The following is a 12893-nucleotide window of genomic DNA, read 5'->3' on the forward strand; positions in this document are numbered from 1 at the left end:
GATCAATTTTTTAAAAGAATGAATGGGGGAAAGAAACCAGGGAAGATGACTGTTCTCAGTGGAGAGGGAGTCAGAGGAGGCTGTCGTGGGTCCAATGAGCATGGCATGCAACTTTGCTCTTCCCTTAATAGAGTTTTCAGAAACAAATCTAAAGATGTCGCTAGTCCAGACATGCTGTGTCTGAGGGGAAAGAGAAAAGATGATGCTAACAAATGTGGGGGAAAAAAACTTTGCAAAACTTGAGGGTTAAGAGTCTAGAAAGATCCGATCTACAACTGCCCTGTCTGTATGTAACAAGCTTGAAAGAAGGGTGAGTGGTCAGAGTCCAAGAAATAAAGCACTTGGTGAAAACTCACGGCGTTCGGGTTTTTCCCATCCTACCTCTCGCGTCGTCGAGGATGGGAGCACATAACCGTCGATGGACAGACCGTGGCACTGGAGGCAGAAATTTCACATTTCGGTCAGATTCCAGAACGTGATTAAAAACGGCGCACACACACTCAAGTCGCTCTGCCCTGGAAGCCAGCACGAGGACTGGAACACGCCAGACTGTCGGAGTTATTTTTAGAGGGCTTGTTCTCACTGCCCACAGGCTGTGTTTTTCGATGGAACGATTCTAGGGAACCAGCAGGCATCGTTCAGATGTCACCCGAACAACGCCCCAGGGAGCTGCCAGGTCCTCCTCTGTGGGAGCTCCGAGTTTCACTCGGCAACCTGGCCCTGGTGGCTGAGAGGCCCCCTTTGGTGCCAGATAAAGGGAGCTGTGCATGTTTCCTGCTGGCGAAGTGATACTTCTATGCCTTTGCAGGCATCTATTTTTGAGATTTCTATAATAAGCACCAATCACAAAAGACTAGAGCACATGCACAGACACGCACACGCACGCCCGTGTATATAAATAACCAGCGCTGGCTCGATACAAAATGCTGCTTTTTCATAATAAAAGCGTCTTGGTATGAAGCCGGTGGAAGCCCGGCCCCAGGAACAGTTCTGGTCTCACTGGCTGCCTCCTGACTCCCTGCGCCCTGGAGACAGCAGCTGCGCCGCCTCCGTCCCCGGTGGGCTGCAGATGCAGCGGCAGCAAACGCTCCTTCCTCCTGACAAGAGGCCTCTTCGGGCCCTGCCCCCACGTGGGGACCGGAGTTCAGCTGTGAGGACAGGGACCCCTCTGACCTCGCCATGCCCAGCTCCACAAGGAAGACCTCACAGGGGACATAACGCAGCCGAACGGGGCTGTGGCTTTGGGAAGGGGCTGCAGTACGGGGTCTTAGGGATGCCTTTTCTCTCCTCGCCTCTTCTACTGTGAAATGAGCTAACAAAAATAGTTTAGGGAAAAACTCGGTCCTGCCTGTGGTTCTTGGTTTGCACAGAAGCTTCTAATGGAGGCAGACAAACCCTCTGGTGGGGCCCAGGGAGACACCGGGACGCTCTGAGGCTGATGTGGGAGGGAGACAGGAGGTGGGTGCAGGGACCAAGGGGCGTGGCTCCTGCGGCTGTTCTGGGTCAGCCGGGTTACGGCGTTTCATCCAGAGCTTTCCCTGCCTTCTCTGGTTCTTGCCTACCTTCTGACTTTTCTGCGTTCCTAAAATACGTCAAAGGTGGCCCCCCACAACCTGGGCTGCCACCTTATCTACCTTGTTGGGTTTCCAGCCAGCGTTTCTCAACCAGTGGCAATTTGCCACCCAGGGGACACTTGGCAACGTCTGGGGACATTTTGGTTGTCACACTAGGGGAGGGGGTGCTACCAGCATCTAGTGGGTGGAGACCAGGGATGTCGCTTAACATCCCACAATGCACAAGGGCAGCCCCGGAAGTGAGAATTACCCAGCCCCAAATGTCAGCAGTGCCGAGGGGGGAGAAACCCTGCTCTAGGCCGTGAGCGACCTAAGGCTGGGGGTTATGCGCCTGTTCTGCAGCCACCTGCTACCTGCAGGTGCCAGCACGCCTCAGCACCCGTGCCTACGGAATGCAGCACAGCGGCCAAGCTCACCTTCTGAAGGATCTTCCACACCTTCTGGTAGAATCCCACGGGGACCCTGTTGATGGCCCCGTCCAGCCTTCTCCTGCGCAGCCACTGGCCCTGCCGCTCCCCCCAGCCGATGTGATGCCCACCTGAGTCTGACGATGACGTGCCCGTGGGTGAGGATGGGGTGCTGGACCTCTGCAAGACAGAAAAGGCACGGCCTTCAGAAGCCTCACAGCCGGCACCCCACGGCAGAGCTGGTCACCGAGAGGGCGGCTCCGTAAACTAGTCAACACCACCAGCTGGATTCAACTCTTTCCTGCCCCGGTTCGTTTACTAAGCTCCTTCCATGCACTCTTCCCAGCCCCCAAGAGGTAGTACAGCATCAGAGGCCCCTGACCCAACGGAGAGGCCGAGCAGGTCAGGGGGTGGGCTCTGGGGGGGCTGCGAATCCCGACTCCACGCCAGCTGCTCCAGTCTCTAACTCGCCGCGAGCGCCGCTCAGCCTCATCTGAGCAGCGGGGCACAGGTGCGCACCCCGAGTGCAGATGCGGGAAACCCTGGGAGCACGCCCGGCCGTGGGGTCAGCAGGCACTGCTGCTGGAGGGCTTGGGGAGACCTCGGATCTGGAGGAGGGGACTCCCTCGGGCGCCGCAGCCCAGGGAGACCAACGCCACAGTGACCGCTTTCCTCCTGCGGTGCCGCGGAGAGTGGTGGTCACTCCCCTGCGGTGCAGCTGCCACGAGAACACAACACAGCGCAGGGCGAGGCTCTGGAGCCCTGGAAGGAGGGAAGGCTGGAACCCACGTTTGTGGCGCGGCCTCAGAGACTATGGTATTTCCACCTTCCTTTTCAATCGCTTTCTACTTTGCCTGTTCTCAGCATGGCGCTTTACCCTAATTTGGGGCGATGGCCACCTCCGAGCCGGGAGCCTTTGCTGAAGCAGGAGGGGTATCACCTCCTTCCCACCTCCTCCCCGAGGCTGGATTTATTCCGGCCTCCGCGAGGGAAGCGCTGGGGCAGGGCCAGCAGTTCTGCTTCTGCCTCGGGAGCCGCAGGCCCGCCCACGACTGCGGAGGCGGCTCTGAGAGGCTCCTGGTGGGGCCTGAGACCAGGCCTGAAAGCGGTTCCCTCAGCGCCGACCTCCCTGCGGCAAAGCTCACACCTGCTTTCTTCCCGTGGATGGATTCTCACCCCTTGGCCTCTGGGTCGGGGAAGGGATAACCTTCATCCTTACACATTATCTTTGTTCTGGACTATCTGGCACTTTCATTTCTCAGTGTGCAACATCAAATTTAAAGGTTTAAAAATGAAATCCCAATGTTAAGCAGACTAGCAGGGCAGGAGTCTTATTGGAGCGCGCATTGTGACTTCATCGGATCTTATTTTGAAAAGGCTTTTAGGCTGGGTTATTCCATTGGGCTCATTACTGCCATTTAAATACGGCAGTGATTAGATACAAATAAAAGTAATTACAGCCACACTCATCAATGACTCAGCTGGTTTTCTGCTCCTAGTTTCGGGAGGAAGATTCAGACTCGCCTCTGCAATTAGAACAGTTCCTAGTCCTCCATCTCATCTGGGGCCTCAAGCCAAGCGGGGGGCCTGCTGCATACAGAGTGCCAATCAGCACGTGCAGGCAGCGGTTCACCCCCGTGACTCAACAGAAAGGCCCATAACCACTGCCTCGAAAGTTCCAGAAGCTCCTGGGAACTGGTGAGAACAGTGCTCCTCAGTCACACCCCGCCGAGGAGCATAAGCAGAGAGCTCAAGATGGAAAAACAGAGCTCAGTTCCACAAGTTCTCGGCTTGCTTTCTAGCCTCTCCTCGTAATCACAGTCAAGTGGGAACACTTAAACCTGTTCACATCTTCGGGAGTTAGGGAGGTGGTGGGAGCACGAGAAGGGCAACGAGAGGATTCAGACACCATAAACGGGAAGGAGGTGGCGAAGAGGACAATGGCTGGGACACACTGTTTACCAGAGACTTGGAGGAGCGTGCGCTGCCGGCCGGGGCCTGGCTCACAGAAAAGAGCTACAAAACAAAGAGAGTCCACTCAGTCACGTGCAGTGACGCCAAAGGACGCACGCAGAGAGAAGGAACACACAACAGCCTCAGAAACAGCCGAGGAAGGAAGACGCAGAGGATGCGGGTGGCCGGAAGTTCTCACTCACCCCCCCGAGGCAGATGGCCTGCAGCGCAGCGGGCAGAGCTCTGGGCTCGCGCAATAGAGGTCCCGGGAAATGCTTTCTCTGAGTGTGAAGTGTTCCCATATCTAGTCGGATGTGGAGGGTGCCTCATCAAGTTAGCACATGACTTATTTTCCAAACTCCCAGCCATGAAATGCTAATCTTTTATGTTAATTTTGGAAAGAGAATAATATATTTCTTTGAAGTAAGTGGCCAAATACAAAACTTGTACTGGCTAACTGAATCTAAACCCATCAAAGAAAAAAGGTGATCATTCTGTCCCCATAATATGCAAGGACGGCATTAAATGGAGACGGAAGGAACCACCCATATTCAGCCACAGTCAGCTGCCATCGGGATGTAGGTAACAAGAGGGACGGTGCCACCGAGTGGTGGGCAAAGGAAGATGTTTGGAAAATCTGTTCCTTACGTGGAAAGAGCATAAATTCGAACGAGACAGCACGGATGTTTTTCCCTGGGACAACACAGAGAATCCGCGTGTCAGTATATGACTCCTCTGCGCTCTCTCACACAGACATTAAATCGTTAGGAAAGGGACTCTGATCTTCTGGAAGGAGGAGGCAAAGGAAGTATGTCACAAGGGTGACATAAAAGAACAGCATCCTTACTTTTTTTTTTCCTTCCAGGGTTAAATTCCCCCAGGCAATCTAGGAACAGGAAGTAGCAGTATTCTTTCTACTGCTATAATCAATGACCACAATCTACTTGTCCCTATTTCTTCCCTTTTTTTTGAACAGAAACTCCTGCCGAGGCAGAACCCGGGACCATCTCTTTCACATAGTCTCCTGTAAAATCCAAGAGTTTGATACACGGATTTGTTTAAAGGCGCAGGGCAAGGTCACTTCTCTTGCTTTCAAGTCCAGTGCTCTGCCTGTCCCCAGGGCTGCCCCCCACAGCCTGCAGAGTCCCCTCCACCCAAGCATGTTGGGTGGGCAGAACCGTTCTCCACGCACTCAGACCCTCTGTCCTCACAGCCTTGCTTTCCCCATTCAAGCCAGAAAGAACATGAAGCACAGTAAAGGAGGAAACAAGACAAAGAGGTTTTACCTGTTCATCAGCACTAAATCGCCTAGTCATCTGAAAGTAAAAATACATCAGAAAATAAACAAAAACCAGTTTCAAATCAAGGATGCCTTACTACTTCTAACACCCTCTAGATTATCCAAGGAAGCGTTGCTCCAGCTGCAGGGTGTGACCCTCAGTGCCTCACAGACTCAATCTGCTGAGTCATCATTTGAAATGGCGAAGAAAATCCGAGTGCGTCTCTCACTGCAGGTCATGGTCAGAAGGAAACTCTATTTCCTACTGTAGATCACTGTCAAGTCCTACCACAGTAACCGGCACATTAGGACTGAAAGGCTGTTGACTTGCAGTCCTGGGGGATCAGTTGAGAAGGAATTTATTGTGAACTAAATAAAGGTGAGCACAAAAGAGAGACACCTGTGGATGGTGGAAAATAAAGGTATTACGAGCATTCCACCCCATTTCTAGACTCCTCTCTCTGTTTCACTTGAAGGACACATTTGATGGAGAGATGATTCAGTTACCTTTTGCGTGACTCTACTTTTTAAATGGCTGTGATCCATTTGAATGACCAGTTCTTGGCAACAGGCAAACATGGGGAAGGGTATTTTCCAGAATGCTCGCATAACACCTTAACGTTAAGGATGAGCACGTGCGGCTGCACGTGAGTGGCTCTGGGATGTCTGGGTACAGGGTGTGTTCAGATGCCAGGACAGAAGGGATGGCACATCCTTTACAAAGCAGGCTGTACCCTGCATGCCTTGGGTTTCTCTCACTTTCTGAGTTGAGCCCAGATAGGAAGACCACTTCTTTCCTGGCGCCGAGAGCTCTTCTTACCTGTTTCATCTCACTCCTCAGCCTGTTGATGCCACTCCTCTCGGTTTTGGTGGCTCCAGTATGTCCCACCTCATGGATGGAGATGGCAGGGCTGGATGTGGAGGAATGGATAGGCCGCACTGGAGGGGAAACACACACATGGTTCTTAGAAACGATATTTTGTCCACCCTGAGAGGAATACATGCATATGCTTTTTTTAAAAATTAATTAATTATTTTATTTTATTTTTGGCTGAGTTGGGTCTTCGTTGCTGCACGCGGGCTTTTCTCTGGTTGCGGCAAGCGGGGGGGCTACTCTACTCTTTGTTGCGGTGCGCGGGCTTCTCACTGCAGTGGCTTCTCTTGTTGCAGAGCACAGGCTCTAGGTGCGTGGGCTTCAGTAGTTGTGGCTCACAGGCTCTAGAGCACAGGCTCAGTAGTTGTGGCGCACGGGCTTAGTTGCTCCGCGGCGTGTGGGATCTTCCCGGATCAGGGCTCGAACCCGTGTCCCCTGCATTGGCAGGCGGATTCTTAACCACTGCGCCACCAGGGAAGCCCGCATGTGCTTATTTTATCCACGTCTCTCTCTCCCACTCGACCATGCACTCCGTTAGAGGTGGCCGTGTCTGCCCTGGCCAGCGCTCTGTTTCCAGCACCTGGGGCAGCGCCTGCTACACAGCACAGGCTCAATATGTGTTTGAGTGAATGTGTGACAGAGTGAACGTCACTTAAGCAGCATGCAGAAAACACTGAGCGGCCAGAAAACCCTTCAATGATTTGGATATGTTTTTTAAAATAATTTTTTACTTCTCCAAATGCACCCCCTTCCTTGCAGAAAACTGAGACCACCTAATTAAGGTCCAGCCTTGGGGCCGGAGAGGGAAGTCCTGGGAGAACAAGCCGACCAAAGGCTGGAGGTGGCGAAGGCACACAGAAGGGGCAGGGAGGACCCGTCACCTGGCTCCCCTCTGCTGCCCGCCCTGCCCCACTACCCGCTTCTCCGCGGTGAGCTCACAGCGATCATTCTCAAAGGCACGTGCGGCCATGTCGCTGTCCACATGGAATCCTTCTTCAGGTTAAAGCCTCACAGGGGCACACAAAGCCCTACCGACGTGAGCCCACCCGCCCCTCTTAGCTGTCCCCTCCAGGCCAGCCACTCGGCACTGGGCACTGCACAGGCGGCTCCCTCCTGGCCTGCCTGCTCCCCTCTGCCAGGTGCGTCCTCTCCTTCTGCAGGCCCGACTCTAAGGTCATTTCCTCGGGCAGCATCCTCTGCGTGTCCTGCCTTCCCACCCAACCCGCCCCCGAAGCCATGGGAGTAGGGCACTGCCAGAAGAGCAGAGACAAATGAGGTGCCAAAGGACAGCACAGAGGGAGGACCCACAAAGGAGACACAACGATTAGCCAGAGAGGGAGGAGGGACACCAGGAGAGTGGAAAACAGAACCCAAAGGGGTCTGGGAAGCTACAGTGGGGCCTGTATAGGGTGGGCATTAGCTGAAAATACTCATCTCAGGCATCTCAGGATGTAATAAAAATTCTAAGACTATTTGAGTTTCCTAAATTTATAAAAATTGAACAATTACAAAGGACAATTAACAAATGATGCTATATGCAAAAAGACAGGACCTCTTCTGGCCTTGCTTGCAATTAGACATATTTATGGTTTCAAGTGGCATTACTCTGTTCCTAGTTTCATAAGCTTCTATAGCTTTGTATCTAATAACAATTTTTAGTAATTATCTGTGTCAAACCACATATATTATTTTGATGAGCAGAACACATTAAATATTAATCTTATATATTTACATTTCAAGGATTGTGCATTTGAAAGAACTGAAAATTACTTTTGGAAAAGGATCTTGAGCATTCCTCAGGAAAGGAGAAAACCCACCAAAACACATCTGATTGCACGATGCCAGTTTTGTTTGCCTGCTGGCGCCCACTCTAAAGAAAAGATCCGAAGTACCCAATGTCCTTATTAAATAAAAAGAATGACAGCCCATACTGCATTTCTTTGGCTTGATGAAATAAATTCACAGATGTGTCTGCAAATCATTTCACTTTATTATGAGGAGGGTAAATGATAATTGCTTCAATTATAATTAGGGAGCATTTGAGAACAGAATTCCACCAGGACTTGGGCGATTATATTTCCTAGCACTGCAAACAGGGTTCTGGTACAGATAAAAAGTGAGAGAGAGCAAGGAGGGGACGAGGCAAACTCACTCAGCAAGAAGGTGCTGTGAGGCTGCAGAGGGCTTTTATCTGGGTCCACGAAGGGTGATGGGGGGTCTAATTGAAAACCAACCCACACTAAAGGTGGGGCACTCAGGTGCTGGGAAAAGACAGCCCTTGTCACCTTGAGGTGACACCTTGGTCACCTCACCTGCTCCTACCCCCTGTGCACAAGTGACGGTGCCTGGGCCAACTGCAGGAGGGAGGCCGCAGGCCAGGGTGCGCACCACGCCCACATGGGACCGCAGCTCTCCCAGCCAGCCCACGAGGGGTCAGAAAGCCCTACAAGTCACAACCTTAAACCTAGAACTCTGTCCATCTCAGTGAAGTAGGAACCTTATACCCAAACATCATGTCCCGAATCGCGATTACTGATGTTGATCTGTATAGAAATGGAGCAGTTCCAGGCCATGTTGGACACGTCAGTCAAGCCCTCTCTGACCCCCTCCCCTCAGTAAGACGGGCATTTACTTACCGCTTCTTTCAACACCAAACTCTTTTCCACTTAAAATATGGTGTAGGAGATTTTTCATATCGAAAGGGCTGAGGTTCATCAAACTTTCAGAAGCTTCTTCTCCTAAAAACAAACATCGTGTAAGTGTCCCGACACAGGACTGGTGGCAGGGGAAGGTAGAGTCGCGTGGGCGTGGGGTGGTGGTGGAGACACAGGGTACTGTGGTAGGTCTCCCTGCTCAGGATTACCTCTCTACTGCTTCAGGACTGAAAGGTACTGATCCTTGGTGATTCTAAATGCTGCTATTTAAGTTGTGTATTTTCTTAACTCAGACACATAATTTTTCACACTGTAATAACCCCCAATGTTGGAATGCATCTTGCAGTTGATTTACATATTTAAATTGGTAGGATTTCTCCCAGCAGAGGTTTTATGAAATGGGGGGTGACATCTTACCACAAGGAGAAACAGTAAGGAACTCAGATGTCAGGAGCAGAGCCTCATTTTCCCTAACCTATGAAATTCAACACCCTGTGCTGGATGGTTTGGTGGAAGTTACATCTAAACGAGAGAATCTGGTGAAGCCATGAGCCCACCCAAAGGCTCAGAAGCCCTGGTTCCAGAATACTTGGGCAGGGCTCCCCAGGGGCGGGTGGGTGCAGGAGCTGTGGGAGCCGCGCATGAGAATCGCACCTGAACAGTTCAGGCTCCGCGCCAGCTCAGTGGCCATCACCTGAATGATGAGTCCAATCCGGAGTCTCAGCATCTCCACGAAGAGGCTGGGCTGTGCCCTGACATACATTGCCAGGTAAACCACAATCTCCTGACACAGACATACGTGGAGACAGGGCTTCAGAGACTGGCTGGGGGCGGAGAAGCCCCTGCTGCCCAGAGATAGCCCCGCCCCTCCATGGCCAGCTGACCTGCGTGAGGACAGCGATGCTGATGTCCTGCCCGCTGGCTTCGTAAATGAGTTCTGTGAGCTCCTCGGGGGGAAGAGGCCTAGGAAGGAGCATCAGGACACAAACGCCATGAAAGATGCCTCCTAGTCCTCTATGGAATATCCTCATTTTCCTGCTGGAAGCGCTCCAGTGACAGTGTCTATAAAAAGACTCTCTTCCTGAATGGTGGACAGCACTGATGTTTTCCCCCCAGGTACTGCCCCCAGACCTGAGGCCCCCAGGTTGAAGACTTACGCAGAGATGGTCTTCTCCCGGGGTTCTGGCGGCAGGCCCACCGTGAGCTGCTTCTGGTGCGACAGCAGGTCCGTGCAGGCCTACACATTTAGGAAAAGGGTGAGGGGGAGAAAGATTAGCAAAGCCGGAGAAAGATTAGCACTGCCAATAAGATCATAAACTTACCTTTACAAACTTTATGACCCATGCTGCTATTTATTTGAAAATTCATACACAGACCCCAGACTGAGCAACCCAGCCGGAGCTGGGTCCCCGTGATCTTTGTGTCCCCAAAATGTGGCCCCAGGCCTGGCTCTGCAGCGCCTATTAGTGGGTATTTTATGCTCACCCCCTGTAGCAAACACACTGGAATCCCTGATATTCCATAAGGAGGATGAGCTGCTGTGAGTCCTAAAATACTGATGTTAAGAGTTAATGACCGGGCTTCCCTGGTGGCGCAGTGGTTGAGAGTCTGCCTGCCAATGCAGGGGACACGGGTTCGAGCCCTGGTCTGGGAAGATCCCACATGCCGCGGAGCAACTGGGCCCGTGAGCCACAACTACTGAGCCTGCGCGTCTGGAGCCTGTGCTCCGCGCAACAAGAGAGGCCCGCGCACCGCGATGAAGAGTGGCCCCCGCTCGCCGCAAATAGAGAAAGCCCTCGCACAGAAACGAAGACCCAACACAGCCAAAAATAAATAAATAAAGACAGACCAAGGAACATAATTAAAAAAAGAAAAAAAAAAAGAAAAACAAATATCGTATATTAACGCATGTATATGGAACCTAGAAAAATGGTACAGATGAGCCGGTTTGCAGGGCAGAAGTTGAGACACAGATGTAGAGAACGGACATACGGACACCAAGGGGGGAAAACTGCGGTGAGCTGGGGATGGTGGTGTGCTGAATTGGGCGATTGGGATTGACATGTATACACTGATGTGTATAAAATTGATGCCTAATAAGAACATGCAGTATAAAAAAAACAAACAAAACAACTAATAAAAAAAAAAAAGTTAATGACCACATTAGAGTCCTAAATTACCAGTTTCCCCATTATTCACATATAATAAATACCATCACCTTACTAAAACAGTGAACCTGGGGACTTCCCTGGTGGCGCAGTGGTTAAGAATCCGCCTGCCAATGCAGGAGACACGGGTTCGAGCCCTGAGCCGGGAAGATCCCACACGCCGCGGAACAACTAAGCCCGTGTGCCACAACTACTGAGCCTGCGCTCTAGAGCCTGCGAGCCACAACTACTGAGCCCACGTGCCACAACTACTGAAGCCTGCGTGCCTAGAGCCCATGCTCTGCAACAAGAGAAGCCACCGCAGTGAGAAGCCCGTGCACCACAATGAAGAGTAGCCCCCGCTCGCCACAACTGGAGAGAGCCCGTGTGCAGCAACGAGGACCCAATGCAGCCATTAAATAAATAAATAAATAAATAAATAAATAAATAAATAAATAAGAGGAAAAAAAAAAAAAAAGAACTTGAATGTCATAGAAAGCAGTTCTGGATTTTGCAGGGCCTTGGGGTTAAAATACTGATGATGACTGTATTGCAGATGTGCAGAAATAAGAGAGCTCTGTTTAAGAGGGTGCCAGGCCACAGAGCATTTTCATTTTATTTCTTGGTAAACCCTTTTCTGCAGCTAAGAAGTAACAAAACTAATCAACTTGAATTTCATTTCCTCTGCCTGTCTTCTAAGAGCAGTGAGAGGTCAGGAGAGAAGGACCAGCTCCGTCTGTATATTAAACAACGCGTTTCCTTTACAAATGGAGGTGCTTGCCTCCAGCTTTCATGATAGGAAGAGGGCACCGGGCTAGAAAGGACAGACAGACACCCTTCACGTGCATGGTTGCTCTGACCTCAGCCAGGACTTCCACTTTCTTCTTGAGTAGGCCAGAGATGTAGCGGATCAGACCCCACTCCTGGTTCAAGCCGGCTTTTCCATAGAGCTCGCTGAGGAGGTTGTGAACAGTGACCCCGTGCTGTCCAGAGAGATTTGTGTCCCAGCCGGGACCCCTGTCAAGAGATGGAAAACCCCAGAAGTATGGCCCAGAACGTTTCAAGGCCAGATTCTCTTGCAATAGAGCTCACTTGGCAGGGAGGGGAATGAATCACCACGCATTCTGCCAAGTGCCTGGGGGCTTCCCAGTGCCTCTGAGTCTCACCGAGAGGGCTGCGTCGTCTTCTGTCTATTTGAAACAGAAGCCTAACATCAGGAAATGGTGAGATCCTGGCCTCACCCAGCCTTCTCATCTTGGGAGGACAACACTAGCAGGTAGAGAAGGGGATGGGAGTCTGCTCACGGTGAGTCTGGGTAGCTTGGGTGACTATGACCATGATGCGGCTTGCTGGAAGGCCAAGAAGCCTAGGACGAAGAGCAAGGAGAACAGAGAAAGCTCAACCTAGTGAAGCCCACCCACTTACTTTATTACATACAGAATGTACAGAATGTCCGCTTGGTCCTGTAGGTTCGAACAATCTTTTAGCTGCTCAGTCAGCTTCTCACAGTCTACGTCGCCGTGGTCATCTCTGGGAAACTGGAAGTCATCTTCGGGGGCCTGTCCATACAAAAGCCAAAAAGCAGGGGAGGGGGGCTGAGCATGCGAACTTCCAGAAGATCAGGAAGTGACACACCAACCTGGTCTTGGAACTCTGCTGCTGTGCTATGCTTCAGGTTTTCATTGTATCTTTTGGGGCTTTTTGTTTATATTTCTGATCAGTGAATCATTGTGTTAGTGGATGTCTGCAAGAGACTGAACTGAACAGGTTAAAATATGTGTAAATTTTATTTATGTAAAGGTCAAAAACAGGCAAAACCAACCCCTGGTGTTAGAACTCATGCTAGCAGTTACCTTTTGAGTGGAGGGGGAGGAAGCGACCGGGAGGGACACAAAGGGCGCTTGTTACGCACACAGGTCTATCGGCTCAGTGATAATTCATTGAGCTCTATACCTATATTTTATATACTTTTCTCTATATATGTTAAACTTCAATAAAATGTTTT

General features: G+C 51.2%; 1 protein-coding gene across 5 annotated transcripts in view; it reads right to left on the reverse strand.

Annotated features, from left to right (window-relative positions):
* The window catches only part of PHKA2 (phosphorylase kinase regulatory subunit alpha 2), an 83909-nt gene that overhangs the window by 1587 nt on the left and 69429 nt on the right, over positions 1 to 12893 (reverse strand). For 4 of the 5 annotated variants that reach the window (XM_068532405.1, XM_068532409.1, XM_068532406.1 and 1 more), the window contains 11 exons: positions 12314 to 12447; positions 11749 to 11905; positions 9899 to 9978; positions 9626 to 9704; positions 9396 to 9525; positions 8724 to 8825; positions 6034 to 6152; positions 5221 to 5250; positions 3944 to 3997; positions 1991 to 2161; positions 382 to 435 (listed from right to left, as the gene is read on the reverse strand). In XM_068532405.1, coding sequence (XP_068388506.1) covers positions 382 to 435; positions 1991 to 2161; positions 3944 to 3997; positions 5221 to 5250; positions 6034 to 6152; positions 8724 to 8825; positions 9396 to 9525; positions 9626 to 9704; positions 9899 to 9978; positions 11749 to 11905; positions 12314 to 12447 — 1110 coding nt within the window. The remainder of the gene's footprint in view (positions 1 to 381; positions 436 to 1990; positions 2162 to 3943; positions 3998 to 5220; positions 5251 to 6033; positions 6153 to 8723; positions 8826 to 9395; positions 9526 to 9625; positions 9705 to 9898; positions 9979 to 11748; positions 11906 to 12313; positions 12448 to 12893) is intronic. The other variant, XM_068532408.1, reaches the window with a different exon arrangement.

Source organism: Eschrichtius robustus, chromosome X, assembly GCF_028021215.1.
Source record: "Eschrichtius robustus isolate mEscRob2 chromosome X, mEscRob2.pri, whole genome shotgun sequence".
NCBI classification, from domain to species: Eukaryota; Metazoa; Chordata; class Mammalia; order Artiodactyla; family Eschrichtiidae; genus Eschrichtius; species Eschrichtius robustus.